This window comes from Solea senegalensis, linkage group LG5 (genome assembly GCF_019176455.1).
Source record: "Solea senegalensis isolate Sse05_10M linkage group LG5, IFAPA_SoseM_1, whole genome shotgun sequence".
NCBI lineage: Eukaryota > Metazoa > Chordata > Actinopteri > Pleuronectiformes > Soleidae > Solea > Solea senegalensis.
Genome location: NC_058025.1, coordinates 24,475,499 through 24,503,430, shown reverse-complemented (window position 1 = coordinate 24,503,430; position 27,932 = coordinate 24,475,499). Strand labels below are relative to the sequence as shown.

Below are 27,932 nucleotides of genomic sequence, written 5' to 3'. Positions count from 1 at the left end.
GTCGTGAGAAACACGCACATCTGGCGCAACTAGGTTCAGATCATGTTACTTCTTGGCTTTAATTTAGTTTCTGGAGGAGGACTTTTCTTTTCCTGTCGCGATGGAACGCGCATCTTGATAGCGCTTCAACAGACGGATTATTTTTTTTAAACGAAGTGCAGTTTTTGTTTTTTTAAAAAAGAAAAACCCTCGTGTGACTGAATCGTTGGCAGCTCTGATGAGGTGCAGTTATAACGGACTCGGTCTAAAACCACTGGGCAGGAGCCGAGAGCAGGTCACACACATCCAAATATGCGCGTAATTGGAGCGCACTGGCGCGGCGTCCCTTGCATCCCCGCCGGGTTAAGGCTGTCGTGATGTTTAACACTTCGGGAATTGAGTTCGCCTTGAACAAGAAAGAGGATATTTCCGAAGTTATCAATGACACCCTGGAGCTTCTCTACAATGTCCTCGTCACCGCTAGTCCCACGGCCACGTGGAACGAGTCGTGCGGGGAGCAGCTGCAGGTTTTCGGGCGTCCAGAGAAGATCATCATCGGGGTGATGCTGGCGATCATCACCGCGGTCACCGTGATGGGCAACACGCTGGTGGTGATCGCGGTGTGCGTCGTGAAGAAGCTGAGACAGCCTTCGAACTACCTGCTGGTGTCACTGGCCGTGGCTGACCTGTCAGTGGCCATAGTTGTGATGCCGTTCGTGATAGTGACGGACCTCACCGGGGGGAAGTGGCTCTTTGGGGAGGTTTTCTGCAACATCTTCATCGGCATGGATGTAATGTGCTGCACTGCTTCCATCATGACCCTGTGCGTGATCAGCGTGGACAGGTGAGTCTCCAAAGTCGGCAGTTGTTGGACCGCGGACGTCAAACACACGAGCGTTTAGAAACGGATCCAAACCCCCTGAAGAGCACGGAGTGTAGGGGGAATTCAAGGCGATGGATAATCTAAGAGCATGTTCTACACGCAGGGAATGATTGGGCTTTTTTTTCCTCTGATCAATAAAGGCATAGTTCAGATTTCTGTGAAGTTGGTGTGTAGAAGGAAGCAGAGTCAGTGTGGTTACACTGTAGCGCGCGCCGCCTCTTTGGAGAGGAAGACTGGCGTGTCGTGCCAAAAAGTGATTATCCGCCAGAAACTGATAACAGCCACTTATAATACATTATTCGGAGTTTGATTGTGAATTTGAAATACTTCAAACAGAAAGAGAATCCACCTCGTCACCCAATGTCTGCGCTCTTACGCGTAGGAATATGTTAAATGATTAAATATAGCCCCCAAGAAAAGGGGCTGTCTGATAAACCTCTGAATGAAAATATTATAATAGAGCAAACCCTAATAATGCAGTTTTTCCCCCACACAGGAGTCTTGTAGAGTATGTTTTCACTGCTTTACACCAAACAAAGCATAACATGTTCCACTCTCCATCAGCTGCATGACTACATTGACACAAGTACATGAGGTACCCCTCTATTTCTGCCATGGGTCTGCCCTTTGTTATGTTTAAATCTAAAGGGAAATCAGTCTGAATTCACTTACATGTGCAGCAGAAGCAGAAGCCGCGGCTCACTTATGCCACAAATCATGTTTTGCATTCACTAAACCATTCATAAATACAAGCTTTACCACCCATGGAGTTTGGCATCATGATATTTCCTCAGTATTATGCATGAAAGAGAGTGTTTTTTTTTTTTTTTCTACATGCACAGTGGTGTGAGTAAAGCCATGAGCACTCATCCTTACCAATCAGTGTGGACGTAAAGAGCCACTCTCTCTCCCTGACAGCTCTTGGGAGTCTGTGTTCTTGATGGAAATGCCGAGGGGCTGCATCTTGTGACTCATCACGAATATCCACTGCTCCCATTATCGTCCACAATGAAACCGGCGGACGGTGTCACCGCTCCGCCTCATTCACCTTAATGAGGACAGGAGGACATCGTGGTATTGATGATCTGATTATTGACTCCCATTTGCCAATCAGGCGTTATTACCTCGGTGTGTTGCATTAGAAATGTTTCATGTCTCTTCATGCGCGGGGCTAATGACATTATGAGAGGAAATGGATATCTGATGCTGTGATAGAGCACCACTCCACTCAGCTGTGGTATCACTGACAAGGCCATGGCTTTGTTTTTGGCTGCTTGTGTAGTAGGACAGTTGTTTGGGAACCTAAACCACTGTGGTGCCATCACGACGAGAGCACATGTGTGCATACTATAATTTGTCAAACTGGTTTTACTGCCGTGTCTATAGGACACGTGTTTGACAAAAAAATCACAACTTTCAGCAAAGGGCAATAGGAGAATCTCCAAAAGAGGCAGATAGAGGTCAGGTCAGAGGTCACCGTGGTCAAAGGGTTAACCGAAAATGGAAAATGGACAGTGAGTGTGTGTGACGACACCATATGCTCTGTGACATCCTCCTAAAGAGGAACATCGACAAGACCTGAGGGGAAATAAACTAGGGCAGTCGATCGATAAGCTGAAGCTTATAACAAATATTTATTTATGTAAAAATCATGGCATGAACGTAGAATCCACACAAGAAGTATATTTAAATTCAAAGACGGTTTTCTTTAAATGTTAAACACAGTTTCTCTCCTGTGAAGTACAAATTTGGCACATTTATATTCCGTAATAGAAATAATAATAGAACCCAGGCCCATGTTAAAGTGCAGGTTGAAATAAAATAAGACAATTATTTCGTATATGAACTAGTAACATAAATGACAATACGTTATGTTCCATCTTTGTGCCAAAAAGGTGCACATATGCACAGTGCTTCTTTTCAATGACGTGGCCTGAGAGTGAGAACAACCTCTCGCAAGGTCAACAAGCCGTCGGGTAACTTTTAAAATAAAACTTTCCGCCTAAAAGTCCGTCCTCATCCATCTTTGCACCCGTAGACTGTCCTGTAACCGGGATGGCTCGGTTTGTCTGCACACGTGACCAAAGGTTATGGGTCAGTCATCACCGGAAGTAAACAAACAACTGCACTAAAACAAACAATATCAAGAGTGACAGCAGTGTGACAGTGAAGCAGCGTCAGTTACACGTGCCTTCTCTACAAACACAAGGTGCTAATCGTTCGTATAATCATAAAAAACACAAATGTGAATGATCTGAATCAGTGGAGTAAATGATTGGAACAGTGCAACTGTGAATTAAAGCGTGCACAGACAGCACACCGTTCTAGCACCCAAACCTGAGTCTTTCAAAATAATGTTATGTACGTTGGGGATCATTTCCATCCCCGGGCGACACGTAGACAGACAGTTCTGCTAACTGTTTTCAATGATCTCTGTGAAATCAGACAGGTTTTACATTTGAATTCAACCGTGCACGAGTGTCTTTGGCACGGGGTCCACAATGTGAATCGCAGAGATAGCTCAATGAGAGGAGAATTGCCAATTAGACACACACTTAGCTGTAATCAGTGCTCCCTCACTGTCATCTGACATTCCTGATCTCAAATGAAGCTGGGAAGCGCTGCCAACGACGGGGCAGAATTATACAGGAAATACAGTCTCCGGAGACGAGGCGCTTGACTGCGGAGACAGATGCTGATTGACTCGAGCAGCTCCTTTAGGGGAGATGCTGAAACTTACAGGATTGGTCCCCAGTGGATGAGGCCAAAGCATTTATGATACTGCAGGGACTTGACTGGCTTGACACATATGAATCTCAGAGGGGCTGTTGTGCGGTAACACAATCTCCACTACTGGTAAATATTCGGACCACTCAAAGCTCTCTGCACCACTCACAGCCAGCAGGAGCACGTTGGGGTTAGAGTCCAAAAACACGCCGACACAAGTATGGGGATCAAACACTGACCGTCCAGTTGGAGGATGACCTTCTCTACCGTTAATCCACACCTCCTCATCTCACCCTGTCCCAGTGCCACAGCGCCACGTTAACTTCGAGAATACAAAAAAACACACAATCTGGTAGACTTTCAGATTATTTAAAGTTGATCGCCTTTGTTCACTGAACAAATATGTGAACAAAGTGATTCTTACTCAACACTTTTGATGAAGCAAATAAAATATTGATTCAATCATTCAAAAATATTGCATTCTATTGGTTGAACATACACTTCCGTCTGGAATTTATATTTATTATTACTTTATTTATAGTTCAGATTATAAAAGTTGGATACGTACAATTATTTTGTCGAACGTCGACGGGGAAAACTGAGCCGTCGCTCCAAAACTCAGTAGCCAATCAGCAGGCAGCTTCCTAAGCCCCGCCCATGGTCGGATTCACAAACAAAAAACCGTGGCGCAAAGAACAAATCAGGGAGTGCAAAGAAAAAGTGTATGTTCGAACAATAAAATACGATATTTTTGAATGATTGAATCCATATTTTATTTGCTTCTTAAAATATTGACACACATCTAATTCCATATATTACACTGTGTGCAGTAATACCTGTGCTTTTCCTGCTGAAAGACATCAAAATGGCTACTGTGCATATACACTAGAGCCCATACAGTCTATTTAAGCTGTGATATTAAGCCTTTCCACGTCTCCCTTTGCTGCCTCTGCTGCTGTGCGTCAGTATTACTTGTTGTTTCAGCCCCGACCATCAACCCCAGCATTAATTTGCAGGCTCTGACAGGGGTTTAATTAACACGTCTCTTAATTAAAATGGCACCCTTTGTGGTTTTCTGCTGCTGTAGCCTATCTGCATCAGGTTTCAACACGGTGCGGTTTCAGAGATAGTCTTCTTCATTCCGCGCTTGTAATGAGTGGTTATTTGAGATGCTATTGCAAGTTACTGTTGCCGTTTATCAATATGTACAATATATACAGGAGAGATGTACACTGTGTACAGTATTAAATTGATAATCCAGAAATGGTTGTAATTTGAGTTATTGCACATAAACTTAAAGAAGATGGTTACAATTCCAGATAGATGAGCAGTTTCTGAAATACTTGTCTGTTGATTGACTAATAGATTTTACTAGAAATAGCATGTGTGCCTAATAAAGTGGACGGTGAGTGCTGAGTGTATGCTCTGCTGTTGCAATGAATAGGAGTAAAATTATATGATATAATATATCAAATATTATATTTTCAATTGAACCTTTATTTAACCAAGAAGTCCCTTGCGATTAAAATCTTTATTTCTAGGATGCACACCATGGGAAAGTGCATTTTGTCACGATGGTTTTTCTAATGTGGAAAATATAACACAAAGCAAATCGGCGTCTTATATCACATTAAAGCAGGGATCATATAAGAATCAAGTATTAAAACCAAACGCTCTCACTCGACTTTTCACCCATCCCTACTTAACATAAGTATTGTAAATGGAGGTAAGAAGTACCTCTCAACCTTTTGAATAAAATTGCACTTATCAGTGCAATAACCCCACATTGTATTCAAATGTGAAAGTCCAACCCATTGCCTGGACAGTTGCTATAGCAACAAATTCCTTTCAATTTAGCAACGGTTCCTAGTTCTACTGGAATGACGCCATCTTCTTCTTCTCCTTTAACAGTTTAACATCCATGATGTTGCATCACTGCCATCTTCTGGAATTAGAGAACTCCTACACAATCTTACACAATCTCAAACATTATTTTTCATGTCTTCAGTCTCATCCTCTCATCTCCAAGTATTGGTATTGTCGGCACCGTAAACTCCACAGCCTTGAACCAGTGACATCATATCTCATAGAACTGGCTCTTATCCCAGCATGTATTTTAAGCACTTTCGTGACCACTTCCCCCTTTAAAAAAGTTATTATCTCTTTTGGCACCAGTCAGTCCTTAACGTCGCTGAGAGTAATATTTTGTACGTTTAATAATTCAAGTCAAATCTGAATGATTTATTCACAACAGTGAGAGAGATGGTGGTTCCTCTCTGTTGTCCCTCTGATGTCTAGGAAAGATAGACTCCAGCAGCTTGAGGAATGGACGAGCTTAGTGTGGCGGGACAGAGAGAGATATGGGAATTTACAAATCAAATAGAGCCATGTTTAACTGTGTGAACTATCTGTGGATGAGATGTAGGTCAACTGCAAACACAGCGGAGAAAAACAAACTTTTCTTCTTAAGTTCAGAAAGAGATACATGGTGTAGGTGTGATCGCACTCACCGGCTCCCGCAGGGAATTGGAGGGAGAAAAATCACCATAGCAATTGCCCATAGACGGCAGCAGGATTAGCTGCCGCTTTCACAGCCTCTGCGCCAACTGATGTGTCATTGATGAGCCAAGTTCCACGCGCAGCCAGTGCATCACCCTGCAGCCTGCTGGCCTCTATATATGATAAGAATTCTGTGAGGTCAGTGTGTAAAGTTCATGCTGGGAGAGATAGCTGCTGCTGAGTGCAGCCAGGCATCGTCCATCTGCAGCAGACACGCATGACCTAACTGATGCCTACTCTGGTCATTTGATGGAATATCAGTATTCACCTATCATACCCATCCCAACCCAGACACCTGACCAATTACAACTGGCCTTTAAGCCTTAGAACATAGAGCATTTTGGCTGCTTTTTTCCCCCATTGCTATGTTTAAACATACAGTATACACAGAGGCTATAAGAATGTGCAATGAAGAGTGTCCTATATCCTTTTTTTCAGCACAACCCATGCAATCTGATGAAAAAAAAAAATCTTTTTCACCAACTATATAAACATTTTGAGTACTTTTTGAGTAAAAAGTACTGAAAATGTTTAAAATGGGACTGAATTTGTGAAATTCACAGTTCAAAGTTCACTTGGCTCATTTTTATGAACCAAAATAAAAGAAAAAAACGCTCTATTTTGTGACTTCTGTACAATTCTTGCTACTTTCTATCACAACTAAAAATGCAATATAAAATGAATCCTAACTTTGACTCAACAACACAGAAGAAGATGCAAAAAAAACATGTTTTTAAAAGCCTGAATAAGAGACGCACACCCCGAGCATGTCCATATAAGGAGTTGTGTATTATTCCCACGGCAAATGACCACTAAGGGTTAATACTCGCCAGCAGAACTTTTATCATTTAAAACTGGTGTTAAATGCAGACACAACTAAAGTTCATGCTCTTTTTAAATGCCAAGGCCAAGCCACACAACATGCCCTTAATTGTCAATTCTCAGGGTTCACAGATGGAGTCTGTATCGCACAGATATCTTGGTATTTGAATTGATGAAATCGCTCTCATATCAATCAGCTGGTAAAAAGGTTGAAACTGAAATTTTTTATTTTTTTATTTCAGGATTATTCAGAATACTGCTTTTCTTTTTAATCCAAAAAGAGATCGGTTGCTGGCACTTTTATGCCGGTCTTGGACCATGGAGATGTTCTGTACATGCCCTCGACACTGTGTATCACGATCCCCTCGATCATGCGCGCGCTGGTTGGAATTCTTTGTCTACACGTAGACTAAAACACTGGCGAATGTTAATTCACAAAGCTATTCTTGGTCTCCTCCTCCTCCTTCTCCTCCTCCTCCTCCTCCTCCTACCTGTTGACCTTTGTCGACCTTTGTCAATCAGAGGAGCTCTGGATCTTATCAGCTTTGTTCTCGCTGTCGGGCCCAAGGGTCAGAGCTGAATTGGGAGAAAAGGGAATGCCTGGAATGAAAGATTTAAAACTTAAAGGCTTGTTGCTGCTGCACGACTTGGGAGTGCAAACACATCTGTGTGTTATGTTCTTGCTGATTTATAGGGGGTTTATGATTCTGTGGGCTTAATCCTGAAAATTGCACAGTTGATTATTTGATGTATTTGTATGGCTGCTGACTGTCTTTAACCTTGTTTGTCTGTAACAGTCTTGCACACACTTGAAAAGGAGATTTTTAATCTCAATGTGGTTTTCCTCCTGGTTAAATATAAAAATATGTGGAGGATTGGACATATCCTGCTAGGCCAGCGTGACGAGATCAAAGGCAGTTTAAAGGAAAAGCAAAAATCAGACCACACTGTGTGTTTTTCCTCGACTAAATGGGCTGGTACAATGATTTCTATTTCCTCTAAATCCTGTGATCACACTTTACAGGGAGTGCTTAGATTCTTTAGAAACCACGGTGGACACGCTTTAGGTTAAAAACCATGACAGCAGCTATTTCTGTTATGGGGAAGACAAACCATCCTAATCTCTGCTGAGGAAACAGCATTTCAATTTAAAAATCTGCCACTGCTCATGTCCTGTAAACAGGCTCTTCCTCCGGAGCAAAGCTGCTGTCAAAATATTTCTGAGCGCCATTAAATGAAAATGCCGCGTGAACGCCTGTGGCAAGTTAATCATTGATACGTGCTACTTGTACAATCAGCCGCAGCTCGGTGTCCGTCCTGTCACACTTTTATGACAGAGGCAGAGGCGGAGACAGAGAGAGAGAGAGAGAGAGAGAGAGACAAATCCACTGATGGTGTGATCACATAGAAAAGGTGTGTGTGGGAAAGTACCAAAGAGGGTTGAAATGAAAGGAGAGGAAAATCATAAGGATCAGAGCTAAGCGAAAACAGCTGCTTGTTGTGCGTTTGGTGGATTGTCAAGTTCTTTCACACTATGCTTTTTAAACCTATCAACTCATAACTCTCTCTGTCATTGGGTTTTTTTGCACAGCTAAAGTACGCTATCGTCTCGGCAGACAAACACCAGCGGATAATTGATTGATTGAACGTCTGCAGCCATATGCCAGGTGCTGATATGCACTCTTTCAGCTTGTTAGTATGAAGAGGTTTTCCAGTGCAGCTGGTTGTTGACTCATTTAGAATATTCCTATCATCCATGTACTTTAAAATATGAATTTCTTTAAAGCCCACCACACTAGAGGATAATTGGCCAGATTTCCTTCCGACAACCGCGTGTGCCTTTCCGATTGGAGGCTGATTTGAATAGATTATCTGGCCTAATTATCCTGCAGTGTGAGGGGTTATCAGATCGCGATCTTAGCTGACCGGTAAATGGATGTTGCGTACTTCGGTTTGTCTTCATCCACAGTTTTTTTGCATTTGTCTCAGGACAAAACGTTGCAGCTGACACTTCGACGCCCAAACCCCTGGAATCTCCTCCCTGAAATTGGTCACAATGTTCATTGCGTCTGTGGTTGCCCACATTTTTAAAATGAGTAAAGGCCGAGAGAGTGAACAGGAACGCGTGTATAACACCCTGCTAGTAAAGTGAGACAGCTGCAAACAGGTCAAACTATGACTGACCGTAAACACAAAGATATACTCCATATGCATAATGTGACATAGTAACAGAGGCAGATCAGTGGGTCAGCTGTAACAGGGGAAGCTTTATACATTTATTCATACATAAATTCTGCAAACAACTAGAACAAGAAGATGTGATAATTATGAGTAATATAACAATGTTTTTATTTACAGTGCATATGTATGAATAAAAATGCTCTATATCGCCGGGAAAATAAAACACGAGCAGCCATTTGTCTACAGACTTCCCTCAAAAAATCCACACAGGTTTGAGGAAGAAAAGGTGTTTCTGCAACGCTGTCAATCAAAAACTAGTTCCGCTTTTCAGAGACTTCTTGGAATCATCATGCAGAAGCCCAGCGTCCGCCCACTGCTCCACTGACTCCCAGAGAAGCTGAGCTTCCGTGGAAGTGACATTTTTGCCACATATGTCCAATCACCGTTGAGCTCACCACAGCGAAAAAAATTATTCTGTGCCATCCCACAGAGAATAGCTGTTTTTTTTAAACGCAGAGGCTGCTACGGGTATACGAAAATCACGTAAGATGATCCGTCATCCGTGATAAACAGCTGATTCTGAACTAACTAGTGACGTTTAGTATTGAAATGTAAATACAACACAGTACATACAGTATTATCTCAGAGCAATCGCAACTGACGACAGAGACTTCTAACATCACACTGCAGCTTAATTGAATGGCTTGAAGTTGTGAAATCAAATGTAGGTGTAAGTGTTTATTTTGATTTTAATCTCCCATTCTCTAAATCCTAATTATCCTGCTAATTTAGAAAAAAACAAAACATTAATGAGTGTACGGTAATATTCATTCAAAATGCAAATTACGCTCAGCAGTGTACCGAGTTGGTGTCACACTCAAATATTTTCCATTTTTACAAGCAGAGGCACGAGGAACACACACAACCACACTATATCCTGAAACATGGAATACTAAACCAAAGATTTAACTTGATGTATTTGACTCAAAAGCACGACTTGACAACAGTCTCAGTCGGAACAGAAAAAGACCTTTTACTGGTCTGGAAGAAAACAGATTTCCAAAAAGCACAAGGCAACAAAAGTTAGATACAAAAATACTAGCAAGGTCAAAAGGCTACTCGTAACTGATCTTAAATATAGACACTTACCGGTCGATGGACAAGACGGAGTGGAAACAGACACAGGAAACAGTCAGGCTAAATACACAGGTGAAACACATCAGGGCGGGGCAGGTAATCACAGAGGAGGGAAACATTACAGGAAGCAGACACCGAAACGAGAGGCCTTGGTACTCATTTCAAAATAAAACCGGAAACGGAACATAGGAAATTATGACACTTTTGCCAACAAGCCGTTGTTATGGAGCCGTGCAAAGAGGTCATGGATTCAATGAAAAGTATTATACATAACTGACCAATCACGGAATTGAAAGGTTTCTCTCTAAATAGTTATTAATATAGGCAGCTGTTACCAGCGTGATTGTCTCAGTTAGTTGTGCTGTATAACCCCTGCCCACATTATCCTACCAGCGTGTGAATAATTGAAAGTTAAAGAGTCTGACTCATAGACTGAACATGAAAATGGAACTCTGTCTGAAGGGAAGTCTACGGGAAAATTAGCTTCTGCTACTTGATTTATAACAACACTGAACGTTTCCCTGGTCTTAATCACTAGTTTCTTCAACGTGATGTCAATTTTGTAAATTATGCAGTCTTGTATAAAGTACTTGAAAGCGATACTTGAGCAAAAGTACAAGTATCTTACAGGAAAATGACTTTGGTAGAAGTTAAAGTCACCTTTTAGAATATTACTTGAGTAAAAGTCTTAAAGTACCTGACATTTACTGTACTTAAGTATCAAAAGTAATTTAGAAGTATTAGAAGTAAAAGTATTTAAACAGTGAGCAATTACAATTGTGATTATGACATTTATTGTGGGGGCCACACGGTGGTGTAGTGGTTAGCACTCTCGCCTTGCAGCGAGAAGACCCGGGTTCGAGCCCCGGTTGGAACAAGGGTCTTTCTGCATGGAGTTTGCATGTTCTCCCCGTGTGTGCGTGGGTTCTCTCCGGGTTCTCCGGCTTCCTCCCACAGTCCAAAAACATGCAATGTGGGGAATAGGTAAATTGGACACTCTAAATTGACCATAGGAGTGAGTGTGAGAGTGAATGGTTGTTTGTCTCTAGCTGTGTGTGGCCCTGCGATGGACTGGCGAACTGTCCAGGGTGTACCCCACCTATCGCCTGATGTAGCTGAGATTGGCACAGCACCCCCCGCGACCCTCTGGTGGAGGATAAAGCGGTTAGATGATGACTGACTGACATTTATTGTGGCTTCTTAACAATAAAAGCATAAAATAGGTACAGGCTAACAACTTCAAACAACATTCAAATGAACCTTCTGTCATGAATGTTGACAAGCTCTCTCTCTCAACCTCCCTGTGTCTGCTTGTATTCTTGAAACTTTGTGGAGCTTCTAGACATCACACGTCACACTGTGTTTTAATTCAACTTGGAGACGAAATCGGCAGTTTATCAGCGTGTTAGCCGCTCAGCTAACAGCTGAGAGCTGAAATAGCTGATAGCTGAAACCCGGCTTCCGGAGTGTACGACAGAAACCCGGAGACAGGAGACCAGAGCCTCGGTGTCGGACACAGTGTTTTAAGTCCACTTGGAGCCGAAATCTGCGGCTAACAGCTAAGCGGCTAACAGCTAGTGCTGCTAAAAACAACTAGCGAGAAAACATTTTATATAGGAAATGTAGTGGAGTTAAAGTAACATTTGTCAGAAATATAAATGACAGAAAATACAGATTATGTGAAAATTCTACTTAAGTACAGTAACAAAGTATTTGTACTTCGTTAGATTACAACACTGAAATTATGTCGCCATTTACAGGGAAGATGGGCAATAAAGCATGGCATGTTTGAATGGACACAATGTGATTGACAGCTGGTTTCATTCAAGCGGTACCTGGCTGCAGGTGATGTCCGTGAACTCCCAGATTCAAAAGCTTATGTGGTGCTTCTGGTAAGACCATTTTTATATATAGTCTGTGATCTAACTGCCACTCCGGAGGGAGAAGTCACTCGAACTAAACCCCAGCGGTGGAGGAAAGAGAGGAAAAAAAACCCCATCAAGGTTTAATGTCTGCAGTCACACAGCAGCCATGTAGGGCTACACTTGAATAAGTCGTTGGAGCTACATGTTGGCATGGAAACGTGCTTACAGGGATGTACTAATGTTTAGCAGTAACAGTCGCTGAGACGTTTCAGTCTGGACCAAAGTGGTGGACAGGGTGAGACTGCCAACCCACATCATTTGCATGGCACTCATGTTTTTTTTACTTCCCTCAAAACATATTAAATGTCCAATTTGACAGCAGATTTTTAATTAATATCCGTATTTTCACGGCTGTAGTGAAGGGATTAAGTCCTCTGCAGAGAAGATGGCCTTAAGCATGGTATAGAACATAATATCAAGCTACATGGGTGAAACAATACTCACTCACAGACCACATAATTGTTGTTTGTAGTTATTTAGAGACCTCTTTTATCCATCAGGTACTGATATAAAGAAATACAGCCAACAAACCTTCAAAAACAAAAACTATACCTTGAAGGAGGTGCTTTGCTGTGTTCTGCGGATGTTTGAAGTTATTTGCGTGTTGTTGTATCAAAGCCAGCTGACCTCAATTTGTGTGTTTCTGCTTTATTTTGCCGAAGCAAAAGCGATAATTGAAGACTTGAGGTTGTTTTTATAAACATGACGCTGAAGAAAACAAATCGAAACGATGATTGTTGGAAAACAGGGGATTATCTAGCATCAAATGTCATCAGCATAGGTATGTTGTAATTTCCTCTGCAATTTGATGTGACAGAACTGATGGATTAGTAGCCACTCTGGAGATAGAGATCTGAGTTTTATTCATCAATTTTCAGCCTGGCGTCCTTTTTTTTTTTTTTTACATGTCCTTGGGGACAGGAAGCAGAGAAGGGCAAAAATGCTGTGTGACTTTATTGTGGAACAAATCATGCTTTGTATTTTGGCACAACAAGGTGGAGCCTATTATTCATCAAGACTGAACAAAGGAGCGACAATGATTTACTAAGCGGTGAGATAATGGCTTTCCTGTTGATGAAGCTGAGAGGCCGCAAACAAACAGACACACGCCACGCTGTGGATTGCAGATAATATGTTTGGAGCTTTTGAATTACTGCTGCCGCCGTTGCAGAATAACTATGCAACACAAGTTCTGGCATTTGCCTCCCCTGGGTACATCATCTGAATATGTATGCAGTCCATTAAAACATCCAGTTTGAATGATCCTATAAAATACAGCTTTTTAAACTAGAGATCAAGCTTAAACACCGGGCTTATGTAGTGTCTCTGTTTAAGAATACATGTTTACTAATGTTTTAACAGCAATTATCAAATGCCTCGTATTTCTACATTGCTCTTCATGCCGTAGCATCTTAAGTAGCATTGTTCCGATTCCGATACTAGTATCGGAAATGCCTCCGATACTGACGAAAAGGCTGGCATCGGTATCGCCGATGCCAGCATTGCCAGATACCGCGTCATTTATTAGAGCTCCGTTAGCTCTGACGCGGTTCTTTTTCGCCGCTCTTGAAACAGTTGCTCTGTGCTGTTTTAGAGGTGTGAAGAAGAACTGATCACCTGACACGAGGAGCTAACGTTAGCTGTAGACGAGGAGCTAACGTTAGCTCATCATGTCGGCGGTTTGGCAGTATTTACTAGTTAGCTCCGTTAGCGTTGTTAGCTCCGTTAGCCCCGTTAGCGTGCCTACAGTCAAACTGGAGCGGCCCGTTTATTAAACGAAAAGAGCAGCGCTACAAATAACCAGCGTACCCGTGTCCTGCGTATGTATGCCTCTGTTTATAAAGTCTAGCGTTACTTCAGAGATACATTTTAACAATCTGGAGTCAAGTAAATATGATGTCACGCGTGTCCTTTCCCGGTCAGTCGTCATGGAAACATGAAGCTCTGCCAGTGCTGCGGCGTTTGGACCAGAGTCAGAACAAACGTACGAGCTGAAAAACGAAATAAAATATCACTGGTAAAAAATAAATGGTGTCCATTTGCTGTATTCCTTCGTGTTTTACAGAGGGTTTAACCTGAGCCAAACCTTACCACCAATGATAATCATATCACAGTCATGCAAGCGTAGTATGATGTATTTATTTTCTAACACAATGGTATCGGTATCGTTACTCCGTATCGACCGATACCCACAGCACAAGAATCGGAATCGGTAAAAAAAATGGTATCGGAACATCTCTAATCTAAAGGTTCATTCTGTTGTCCAATAATATAATATGATTGTATATGTTTAGAATTGCTTTAAAATAACCTTTAAAAGGACTTTGTTTATTTTATATTTTGGAGTTGAATCTTACACCCAAAATAGATTATATTGAGCGCTGTCTCAAGTTTTAAAATGGATTGATAAAACATGAAACACGTGTAAACCAAGGGATTAAACCGTGAAAATGAGGCGTCAGTAGGAAATTGTTTCGTCTCATTTGCTTAAAGAACAGTTTAATGTTGGCACAGTGGGGTTGTCTGTTCGCTGTTACTCTTAGAGAGTTCAAAGTTCAACTTCAAGTATTTAATTTTCCTTTAAGATGAATATTTTATGAACATCATATCTGAAACGTGACTGATAATTGTGATGCTGTGTTATCGTCCTTTCCCCTCTGGTCTCTGCAAACTGAAATGTGCCTATTAGTATGAAGACCACTATACTATGAAGGTCAGCTGTCGCTGAACGTGGCGCCATGCAACAGCTATTAATCTTTAATAAAAAAAAAAACCCCTCATTGTCAAACATTAGAGCGAGCCCACTGTCACTCAACAAGCGGAGGCACGTGTGAACTTTGAGATGATAATCTGGAAGGCCAAAATGAATGATTTAGAGTCAATTAATCTTAATCTCCCCAAAACCTGGTATATAGATGGATGGTTTTGTAATCATATTTAATCCTTATATCTTCCCTTTTTCCTGTTTTTGTAAATATTAAGCACCATATTTACCATAATGTCTGCAATGTTTCTTACCCATCATTACAGGCATTGACATGTGACGGCAGAGGTGACCTTATTTTATCGTGCTGGATTTGAATAATCCGTGTTTTGACCGTGTTGTCACAGCTGTGTTTGCTCACCTATAATGGCATCAGTTTGTCAATCTTTCAAATTAGAGGTGAATGAATCCAACACTGTACATTTCAATCTGTTCCAGTGGAAAGAGGATGAACTACCCAGAATTCTTTTCTCCCCATCGCTGCCCAGATGCGAGATAAACAGCAGTGAAATTGTTCTTGTAATGAATATTCCCGCCGTTATTCATTGTTTCCATATCTGCTGTATCTGGTGTGTGTCATCTGCGGCAAAGTCAAATTACATCCAATTTACTTCCTTCTGATGAAAAACAACAGTATCTGTCTTGCTTATGTAAACAGCACCACCGCTATTATTGGTTTTCATTTGAATTATTATCCCGGTCGTAGCTGAAAATGAAGTATTATGCGACTTGATTGATCGACGGAAAATGTAACAATAAGTATGTCCAAGGGTCATCATTTAAACGCCACATGTGTCGCGGTGTTGTGTGTCTCTGTAGACTGTGGATGTTTTGGTAAATAGATTAAGATGTTTTTTTTCTGATTTAATTCTATCTGTTTTTTTGGTTGTTTTTACTAAGCTCTCATTTGAGGTGATCAAAAGTTCCTTTCAGGAGAAAAGATATAAGCGAATGGCATGAGTGTAGACAAAATGTCAAGGTGGATGAACTCAAATTTCTCTGTCATGGCAACACACTTTTATATTCAATTTGATTACGGAGTTATTTTGTTGGCATCCTGTAAGGGAATTCCTCAGTGTTCCTTTAGTAGGTCACACTAAATACTTACATTTCTAATCAGTGGAAGCAAAAAGTTATTAGTTGCCAAGAATATTTCAATTTAAAACACGTTTTAAGTTCATTTACATCATTGTGACTCATGTTTTTAAGTGTGTGAGCGCAAGATGAAATGTCAGACTTCAGAGAAATCTTGCTCCATTTGATGTTTCTGGTGTAGTTTTTTTTTTTTTAGTTTTTTTTTTTTATTATCCTTTTTTGTAGCAGGTGGCCTGTGATATTTCCATGTCCCAAAAATAAAAGGTCAGTAATAGAAAAGGAGATTAAAAAAAGCCTAGTTCCCCAACTACTGCCTTCATGTCACACACTGTGCCGTCTCCTGACTCGGGAACAAGATAGATACGAGTCCTCACTGTCCTTTTCTATTTGCCGAGCCATGAAATGATGACATATAATGGGGCTGTGCACCCACTTCAGTTAGACTAACTGCTGGCTACATGCTAAATCAGAATAAGAAAGTGAGTTGGCTCAACAGTAGAGCTGCCTGTGGTAGCCTTGGTAACTAAAATTGTTCAACTTTTTTTTTAAAGGTCAGGAGTAAAAGCAGAATTAGATTCCTCCTCCACATCAGAGAGTTCCTCTAAGCTTATTTAGTGTTTTAGGAGAGAGAGGGGGACAGCGAGTGCTCGCTGTGACAGAACCAAAGGGAAGGTGACAAAGACGGAGGGGCTCATGTCCTCACACTCACTCTCTCACATCATCATGACAGGGAGAGGAGAGGAAGACAGACTCGCTGGCAGATAATTATTCACATTCCACTTACAGTTATTGTATAATGAGGAGGAGAGAGTTTGGGAGAGACGGTGATATTTGCGAGCACATTTTTAAGGCCCTTGCTAAATGATTTTGCAGATTTGATTCGCTCCGTTCAGTAAATGCACGCTTCATTTGTCGGTAATAGCACTTCACGTATCAAATGAACAAAGGAAGGAGTAGTTTGAACATTTACTTTGATGAAAATCCGCCCATTACAAGGAAACGTCCTTGAAATACAAACATGCACCGACGATTAATGGGAGATAAAATAAGAGTGTTCTGATTCTTCGTCCTATTTTGCGTTGTTGGACTTTATGAGCTGAAAAACTTGTGTGTTGTATTTTAAAAGGTTGATTTACAGGAGTATTCATTCAAATTTAGTATTTTCTGTCATGGAGTTTGAAAATACTACATCTAAAACTCATATCAAGATATTGTATGCACTGAATTATTGCTGCAAAAAAGCAAACCTATCATTCATTCATTCATATTTGAAGGAGCGTTTGCAGATGTGACGCTATGCGTACCAGGTTCCTTGAATGCAACTTGTGCCCTTTCAGTCACAGACATATAAATATGTTGACGCCTCATGACTACTTTAAAATCCCGACTCTTTTCATGAAGATTAACTTGAAAGTTCATATTACGCTCATATATGTTCACATCGTTTATTTAATCATGTTATTAAAAAGATGAATGGAACCGGTAGCACATTAGCTGAATATAATCAGCTATTGTGGATTTTCTGGATGTTGTTTGCTTTGCCCACAGCTGTTGTGTGATTATTATTATTTGCCCATGATTGGACCAGGATAATCATTTCTATGTGTACACCAAGTGGCATTTTTTTGTAGTATCTGAAGATGTTGTGTGACGATATTATCCGTCCCAGCGTTGCAATATTCATCTTAAAAGTACAAAGTATTATTAAGTGCAATATTTCAACGAGAGGAAGTAAAGTACAAAAAAAAAAAAAATCAAACGTCATTTTCATCAAAATGTCATTTTCTTAGAGGAGAAAAAAGTTTGTAAAGGCTTTGCTGCATCACAAATCTGGCTGCTGCCGTAATAGAAGTCTGTTTTAAGAATTGTGGATTCAATTTCTCTAATGTGGACCCCAGTGACACCGTGCTGTTTCTCAGCAGGTCTCATCCCGCCTGAAAACGGGAAACAGTGCACAACGCATGCTGCAAAGAGCAGAGGTCCACTATTTTGACCCTGATAACTGATGAGGCCATAAACCTTCATGATGACTAACACTGATGTGGACTTATTTTCTGAGCGTTCATTCGTTATTTCTTATTAGGGGTTTGTAAAACTCCTAAGAAACAGTAAGTGAATAAGCAGAAGTTGTGTGGGGATCAAAGGATTAAGTGTTGCATACAGAGGCAGAAAGTGAAAGTGTTCTCCGCGCTGCTTCGGCCCGAGAATCTAAATAACAAGCAAAAGTATCAACAACTACGTCAGCAGCACCAAGCAATTATTTATATCACGGCCACACATCATGTGAGGCGGTGCACTCCTGTCTCATCAACGTCCTTGGCATATTTCTTTAAAGTTCAGTGAGTTTTTCTTCTTTTTCCTTCTTTTTTTTTTGGTTATTTTATTCTGCAACCAGCCAAACTCACTGGACAGAGTTGAGCGATCACTCCTGCATTTGCCATTTAAATAGCACTGCAACAGACACGGGAACACCTGGCACACCTGGCACATAAAGGTAATGACAAGGGTCATTCTCATATGCCCAAAAGACACCTATGAATAATTCAGACTCTTAATACTGCTCACTTTCGCACTCACCCACACCGTTTATGAAATAGTTCATAAAATAAAGCTGTGGGAATAATACATATCTAACCCCTTATATGGACATCCTGGATGACCGTTTAAAGGTGACATATTCAGGCTTCACAAAATGCCTTTTTATGTATTCTTGAGTAACTTTGATGTATTTCCAAAATTTCACAAATTCAATCCAATTTAAATTTGTGCAAATTTGCTTTTTGCTCTGGTGTGTTTATATAATAGATGAAAATAATAAAAAAAAAACAGTATATAAAACACTCACAGGCACATTCTTATAGCCTCTGTATATGTTTTAACACCGTAATGGGAAAAAGCAGCTAGAGTTAAAGCTCCAATATCGAGCTTTTATCGCCCCCTGTGGAATTCTCTCTAATTATTCCTTGTTCATCCAAAGCATCCCAATTGTGCTCAGTTGGTGACATGTCCGAACAGAAACGCTTCACTATCTTTGCACTTGCAAATCAGTGGAATGCAACTGTGTCACCACCACGGGCCACAATCATGACATCAGCCGGGGGGTTTGAAGGTGACCGTTAGCCCGTAAGCTACTCCGAGACGGTTTCTGACCGTTTGTGTCCTTGCAAACGGCTCTTTCATTCGCTGTCAGAGCTTCTGTGCAATCGTAACGCTCTTAAATGTCGTCTTGATGCGTCCCTCACCTGCAGGTGCATGAATTACTGTGGTAAAGTTGTGTTGCTCATTATGACATATTCTGAAGTATACTGGGAGCAAAAAAAACAGTGCTGAGTTTATGTTATAAAGCAGCATTTCACAGAGTGTAGCGGAGTCCTTACAGTGTTACAGGGAGCACAGTGGAGAGAAAGAACACCCCTCTCGCAGACTCAGGCTCAGAGAGCGTGGCCATCTGCCTCACTCGGGTGGCAGCGAGAGTGGAAAGTGAGATGGGGGAGAGAGGAAAGACAGGGAGCAGGAACAGTTGTGTAATTGTTCTGTACAGGCACTGCCAGACTGGATGTTACTATGACAATAATAATAACTATGACTGTGAAATGAGCTTGCGTCCTGTTTCTGACTTAGTAGTGTTTTGGTTGCCATATCTCTCCTGTAAACTGTTCTCTGCCTGCTCTCGTCTGTTGTGTAGATACTGCAGGGCATTTGCTTTTGTTGTCCAAGGACACAGTTTGGACTGACTGTTGGGGGCGGGTCCATTTATCACTGTAAACACTAATAGCCGCTCATCACCTCCATTCCTGTGAGAGACTGTAAACCACTGATAGGGACAGGTGGTGTGTTGTGCCGGAAAGGCCATAAAATAACCACATCTTGCTTTACAATGAGGATGAGGAAGTGAAAGAGACATCATAAAGGTATCAGGATATGAAGTCAGATGTGTGGCTGCGCCGTGCGAAGCTCTGAGTGGCTTTCAAGTACACAATAAATTCTGTAAATAGCTTACAATTTTTTTATTTTTTTTTTTAAAAAAGAGCCACGGGAACCACCTGAGGAAAATGCATGAATAGGTCGCTCACACCTGGTCCTTTATCATCATCATCATTATCATCATCATTTTTACCATTGTTGTTTTAAAACCCACCATAAACTATATTGCTTCCTTTTGCAAACTTAGACAGCATGTATTTGCTGCGGCTGCTTCTTGTTGTGTTAGTCAGGCATTGGATAAATGTGATTTTATCAAATAATAATGAAATACTTGGTGGTTTAATCCCAGATTCACCATATTTTCATACGCCTGTGGACTCTAAAGAGACACAGGTGTAAACTCTGTACATAGAATGTATTTCTGTATGACTCAATGTTTCCCCCCGGTCAACCCCTCCCCTTTTTACTTCTAATAACCATATATGCTTCAGTGATTCTGCTTGACACGACGCTGAAACTGAAATTCAAGGTTAGGAATTTAGCCGCTATGTTTTCGGATGGATATCACCTGCGGTTAATGACTCATTATCATAGCTGATGTAGGTACGCGGCGCGTTCGCCGACATCTGTGACACAATAAGAGCCACGGGGTTATTCACTATCGACTATCCTACACCTGCCTGACCCATGCTAGCGATCGCTCTTACAAATCTGAGGGAAGAACTGCGTCTGACCACGGATGACTCACTTTGGCTTATGTAAGTGTCTAAATAAGAAAGAAAAAGAGAAGAAAGAACAACGGCCACTGCTGCTTTACTCCTCCATAGTCTTTTCCCGAGCAGAAAACAGAACTTGTGACCTAAACAAACTCATGTTGAGGAGGAAATTATAGCTCATCTCGGGTTGTGCCGTATCCTCTGTGCGTAAAGGAGTTCAATGTCTTACAGAGGGTCCTCGAATAGAATGACAGAGCTGAAGCATTCCCTAAGGACAAAGATGGCATATATATAGATATATATATCTATATATATGGAGAGAGTGAGAGAGAGAGAGATGAATGAGGATTCAGCGGTGAACTTCCCCCCGACCTGTTACTTTTTTTTTGATGGGAACATGGTCTAAATTTACCATTCTGCTGCCCAAACCTTGTGCAGCTTGGTAAATATTTCACACCGTATCCCATCTCAAACATAAAAGGTTTCAGAGTTGCTTCTGGAAATGAGTGTCGACTGTTGCACACCAGGGCCAGTTACAGTTTTTCAGCGCAGGAAAAAAAGAAAAAAAATATATACTGGAAGTGGAGTGGAAGTAATGGAATTCTTCATTAGCTGGAGAACACTTTTGGTCTGTGCCTGGCTCCCTGAGGGCAGCTGTGGATGTGGATAGTGTCTCATATCCTCCAGAGATACAACAAAAAAAAATACTGTGAATTCTGTGTGTGATTGTCACTGTTCCTGTTACTCGCTTACTGCTTTGTTGGAGGTGATAATATAAGTGGCACTAGATAACGTTCCCACAGTGCACACAGGACGTGATTCATTTGGTGACATCACAGAGAGAGGGAGACATTGCGCGAGTAAAGGGAGCAGTTTGACAGGCCTGATGTGTTCAGGGAAAACAAAACATGGCACTGGTCTGAGGGCAACCAGTTAGCCACTCCTTCTTCTCAGAGTAACTCCTCCCTCTGTCTTTAGTTTGCTGCTTTAAGACAACGTTCGGCTGGTCGGGTCCGAGTTCTTTAAGCCCAAACGGCTTTTAAGCGCAATTAAGCGCTGGTAAAGTTAGCACAACTTACATAGAAGCGAGCGGAGGCATTTCCGTTTCCGGCAGCATCAGACCGCATGTCCGCTCGGCCGCGGGAGGTCTTCGGGCGTAACATTCCGCGCCCGAGAGTTTTCTTATCTTTTGCACTGTGGGGGCGTGTCTATGTGCGTGTCTCACTCACGAGGGTTGAGGAGTTTTCGGAGGGCTGTGGTGCCGGAAGTGACGTACTGAGAGCCGGCGCTGGCAACTCTTCCCCAAGTTTTCACTACAATAGGAGATCTTGAGAGAAATCGCAGAAAAGTGGAAGAACAGACGGCTTCTTAGTATATCACGTACAAGAAACAACTCAATTTTGGGAGAAGGAGCACGGGTTTTTTAGGGTTAGGCATAGAGAAGAAGTGAGAAGTTAGGGTTAGGGCCAAGATGATCTGGTAAGGCCATATAACAAGTATAAAAATGTCACGGTAAAGGCTACATTTCGTAGCTAAGTCCTTGGTTACTACGGCACCACAGCCCTCGCGTGCGGCCCGACAATCTGAAATACGGTTAACGCACGATAGTCACGGACTGTACAACGTGTAGCATAAATGTTCCACGTTTTTCTAAATTATTTTAGATGATTCCTATCTTCTTCTTCTTCATGGGCGACTGGTGGGGGCGGCACCCGAGCGCCCTCTATGGCCCGGGCCGCCACTGCACAGCATGCAAATAATAATTTCCATTCACAAAGACCAGACAGAAGGAGAATAACGACATCATCAACAATGAAAAAGAAAAAAATCCCCAAACGTTACGCACTGCAGCGTCGCGCTTATTAATGTCACGGGTTATCGTCCCTGCTGTTTTGGGTTTCTCTCACAGCTCTCATTAGCTGCGTATCAAAGAGTCGACGAAGTTCGTAAACTACCTCGTAAGCGTCGTGTTTATCTGGTGAACGGCTGGATGTTTCCGTGTGGGGAGCAAAGCGGAGCTCAAAGCAACGTGAATAATTCACCAGGTGGATATAATGAATACTAATGTCAACTGAAAGTGAAAAGTGCTGACCATTTTTGAAGGTTTGCGTTTAAAGATAAGACATTTACATATTTACATCACACCTATGTTCAGGTGTTCGTATCGTAGCCTGTGGCGTTGTGTCTGTTGGTTATGTTTGTCCACATTTCCGTCTTTTTTCGCACCACAACCGTTTTGTGTCGTTTACAAAAAGAAGGTAATGGAATAATTGGTAATGGTAATAACACCTGACCTGACAGTTATTTCTCTCTTAAAAGGACGTGGGAGGGACTCGCTCCCCCGAGAGACTGGATCTGAAAAAGCTTTGCGTTCTTACAGGAGGATGATGACTTACAGGTTGTGGGAAACTTCCCTCCATCTAACACGGATACAATAATATCAAGCATTTCAAGCTCCTCATTACTGCATCATGTATTCACAGAGTAGTGCTGCATTACTGGCTATCTATTATTAAGAATTCTCACAACATGTAGTTTACTCTGTCTTTTTACCACTTGATATCACTCGCGTGGATGCGTTCAGTCCCCCTGTAAAGCTAAGATACACTTTAAGTGCGGGTTGTGAGCGGCGCCGAACAATGCTTGGACGGATTGGGGTCGAACAGTAATTATTATGTAATGTTCACTGAGCACGATTAAAATGAGCCAAGGGATATTTAAGATGGAAATGATAATAGAGGGTGACACCTGAGTCTTTGTACAGTGCTACTGTCAAGGCTTATGATGACAGTTGTTTTCCCTCTCCGCTGTAATGCCGTTATAATCCTCGTATCCGTTCATAGTGACAATAGTCTTGATCGATGCCACTTCAGACTAGCCTGAAGTATGTTGTTATTATATATATATTATATACAGTAATGTTATTATTCTGCCTGCGTTTGGTCCTTTATTTAAACATGGGCTCTGTCAAGCAACGCCATCAGATAACTGAGTGAGGGAAAGTTTGTGTGAATACAGCGGCGGGAGTTTGAAACGTTTAGTCTTTGTGTTTCCACTCACACGCCAACCCCATGGTTCCCAAGCTGGGGTCTAAGCCCGCCAGAGATCACATGGCGGGGCGCAGGGCTGTGACTGCTCTGAGTTTGTGAGGTTAATATAATTATATATCCATACATATATATATACATATTATATATATACATATATATATATATATATGTATATATGTATATATACATATATATACATATATACATATATATGTATATACATATACATATATATATACATATATATACATATACATATACTTATATATACATATATACATATACATATAAATATATATAAACACATATAAACTATAATTTCTTTGGTTCACCGTTCAATTTGTGAAGCTATTTATCACCAACACCTGACGACGTCCCTGTTGTGTGAGAAAGTACCAAAGACTCTTAAAAGAAAAAAGAAAACAAAGCAATACCTTGGTTTTGATTTAATGGAAGCACAGGACAGTTTTTATCTATAAACACTGTGAGAATAGGAGCAAAAACCTACAACTGCTGTTTATTTTTGCATATGACTTTATTTTTTTTTGTATACGTGCCCAGGACAGGGGTTCGGTTTGTCCTGAACACAAACAAGGGGGGGCTTTAAGGAAAAAAAGTTTGGGAACCACTGCTCTAACCTGTCTGCAGCCACAAGCCACACTTTAACCAACTTCCTGTGTGCGCCACGGGAACGTCGCTGGCACGGATTTCAGAGTTATTTTGCACATTTGACAACTAAATGTGTATTAATGCCTTAAATGTGAAAGTATCTGTATATTATACACACTCCTGTGGCATCGGTTACCCACACAAGAACATCAAAGCCAAGGCGTAAAGTAACATTTTCAGAGCAGTAAAAGCTCAACACCTAAAAAGCTGTGAATAAAGTGAAGGATCTTGTCCAGGCAGACTGAGCTCAATTTGATTTCCACTCTGCTGATAGCATCACTGGTGGATGATGAGGTGAATTGGCTGGGGCTCCCTCAAGCTTTTTATCTTGTGATTAACTATGGAGTGGAAACCAGAAAAACAGCCTAGAGTCTCAAAATACACAGCTTTCATCAATGACGCAGTGGATGTTGATGAAGGCTGTGGGGCACACTGCCAAAACACACGGAGATGCGCACACGGATTGATCATCGAGTGTGAAAAGTGTCTATCTTTTCAGTTTTGTACAAATTCAAACCTTTCACACCTCACTTTATCTTTATTTTATCTGACAACAGCAGATGTCATTTAAACCCACTGAGCTGCCTGCTTGATTAATAGCCCACGCTCTACTCACCAAGCTCCTCCAAAGCCAAAGAAAAGCAGCTAATTGCCCACCAGGCAATAACAGGGTTTATGACCTCTCACTGAAATGCCTGTCTTTCAAATGAGAGGACATGAATGTGATGCTGCTGCTGCTGCACTGTACTTTTAAGTGTGTTGGCCTGGTGATGGACTGACGACCTGTCCAGGATGCACCTTGCCTTTTCGCCCTGTGTCAGCTGGAGTCAATGTTCTATCGCCTTTAAGATCTCATTAGAATAATCACCTAAGTCCTTCAGTCATACTAATACGGGCTCTTCTTGTCGTCTTCTTGCCTCGCAGATATCTGGGGATCACACGGCCTCTCACCTACCCGGCCCGGCAGAACGGTCAGCTGATGGCAAAGATGATCCTGGGTGTGTGGCTGGTGTCCGCGTCCATCACCCTGCCTCCTTTCTGCGGCTGGGCCAAAAACGTCCACGCGGCCGGCGTGTGCCTCATTAGCCAAGACTTTGGCTACACCATCTATTCCACAGCAGTAGCCTTTTACATCCCTATGCTGGTCATGCTGGTAATGTACTATAAGATCTTCAAGGCCGCGCGCAAGAGCGGCGCCAAACACCGCTTCACTGACCTGTCGCGGCGCGAACGCCTCGAGACGGTGGCCAGCGAGGCGCTGCGCATGCAGGGCCTGAAGCCACCCGGCGTGGTGGAGGAGTGCGCGGCCCTGTCCCGCCTGCTGAACCGCGAGCGCAGAAACATCTCCATCTTCAAGCGGGAGCAGAAAGCGGCCACGACGCTGGGGGTGATCGTGGGGGTGTTTGCCGTGTGCTGGCTGCCATTCTTCATCCTGTCCACGGCCAGGCCCTTCATCTGTGGCGTGGAGTGTAGCTGCGTGCCCATCTGGTTGGAGCGCACGCTGCTCTGGTTAGGCTACGCCAACTCCCTAATGAACCCCTTCATCTATGCCTTCTTCAACAGAGACCTACGCTCCACTTATCGCGACCTTCTCCGCTGTCGTTATCGCAACATCAACCGCCGGCTGTCTGCTGTGGGCGTGCATGAGGCTCTCAAGGTGTAAATGTGGATACGGAAAGTCGCCGTCTCGCCGGGAGTCAAACCTGTGTGAATCTGTGGCATTTTCCACACAAGCAGATAGACAGCACGATCACTTCAGTGTGCGCGCGAGACTCTGTCGTTCTATTTTGGAGAAGGGAAAAATCATGGACCTGTACTTGAAGGTCCGTACAGGTCGACACAGTTCTGTCCTGGCTGTGGATTTATGGCGGTGAAATGTAGCGATAAAGGATAACACATGTAAACACAATCAGTCATTCTCGAATCGAAAGAGGACAGACTTCTGTAAAATAACACGAAATTGATGTGTGAAGTTAAAAAAAGACTTCCGACAGCTAAAGACATCCCACATGAATGTCAAACTGGAGGTGAACACACTTACACGTGTACGGTGATTGTGCCAGATGTTATTTCTATACGTTTATCCGCCGCCATTGCTTTCGGTTTGGTGACCACAACCAACTTTTTTTGTTTTTGAGTATTATAAGGGAGTATTTTCCGTTCATGAAATCTGTGTTTGTTGATATATATATATATGAAAAAAACAAACTGAGTGCATGAAACATATTCGTCTTACAAGCCACTGTATACGTAAATCATAGAGATTATAAAAATAAATGACGGCTTGGCAGAAATGTTTCACCAAAATTCTCTTCTGCGAGCTCCAAATATGAACTCAGTAAAGTGAGTGTGCGTGTGTGTCAGGAAGAACGATAATGTGGATTTTCTTTTACTTTATTCTTTTGGCTGCTGCTGACCGTCCCGGTCGATACAGAAAACGATACCTGCAGAAATCTGTGTTTCACTTTAAGAATTCACACGTTCCTTGGACTCTCGTGCTCCTCTCATTTTGACAGTTTCTTTGACCCCTCCGTTTGAAAGAACGACGCGACCACTGGCTTGTACTCATTGGTGAAATGTCGTAGGTGGAGCGTTGTGTGATTTTTCTACCTCGATTCTTTTGAGAATACTGTACATTCAAGCCAATCAGATGTACGGGTGTCCTCACCATTTTTGTAATTTAACTGCTATTTTATATTGTGTAAAACTGATCTGCCGACAGCTACTGCGCTCTGTTTGAAGGCTTTGTCATCACCTTGAGTAACACGCCGGGGGGAAGTGGCAAAGCATTTGACACTGTGTAAATAAACGAACACTTGGTCTAAATTGAAACTGTGGTCTGCATAGGTAATCTCAAATGTTCCAACAGGCATCAGTGAGTGGCTCCGTGATGGAGATACAGTTGTTTGAAATTGAAAATCAAAAGCTCTTTCCCACACATATTCAAATGCAGCTGGCACACTGTCTTCTTGGCCAGGTCTTCCCCCGTAAAAGAGATTCCTATCCTGGTTAAATAAAGGCTAAAAAGGGAGACAATACACACAGGTTCCCTTTGCTCCACAGACCACCTCCCCATCAAAGGCCTGACACACACAGAATTCAGCTTCCTCACTCACGATATTGAAAGGTTTATCAGGAGGAACAAAGATGCACCTTGAAGCATTTGAAACATTCACTGCAACTGGAAGGCTTCCATGTTGCCTCAAGGACTCTGGGGATGTTTTCAAGGATGTTGAACCCCTGAAAAAGATGCCTTTATTCTCTGTCTGCTTGGAGCTAAATCTTTTATTCAGAGCCTGCACAGCTGTCCGCTCACTTTCAAGACTAAATCTGTTATGTAAACCAGTGGTCTCAAAGTTGCGGCCCGGGGGCCACATGTGGCCCTCCAATCGATTTCATGTGGCCCTCCAAACAGTATCAAGTTGTAACAAGTCATTTCTATATGTTTTTATTTTTAAATTAAGAGATTCATTTTGCGTCATATTAAAACGACCACTTTTA

The 27,932-nt window shown here is 42.0% G+C and overlaps 1 protein-coding gene across 1 annotated transcript; it reads left to right on the top strand.

The window, feature by feature from the left end:
* Window positions 1-27,257, top strand: htr7c (5-hydroxytryptamine (serotonin) receptor 7c). Its single transcript, XM_044025631.1, has 2 exons — window positions 1-823; window positions 25,356-27,257. The coding sequence occupies exons 1-2, from the start codon at window positions 357-359 to the stop codon at window positions 26,092-26,094; spliced, it is 1,206 nt and encodes a 401-aa protein (XP_043881566.1). The 5' UTR covers window positions 1-356; the 3' UTR covers window positions 26,095-27,257.
* The last annotated feature ends 675 nt before the right edge of the window (window positions 27,258-27,932 follow it).

Coding starts and splice junctions, on each gene's coding strand:
- htr7c (XM_044025631.1), top strand. CDS start 357: ATGTTTAACACTTCGGGAATTGAGTTCGCCTTGAACAAGAAAGAGGAT. Junction 824..25,355: donor TGCGTGATCAGCGTGGACAG/GTGAGTCTCCAA, acceptor CTTGCCTCGCAG/ATATCTGGGGATCACACGGC.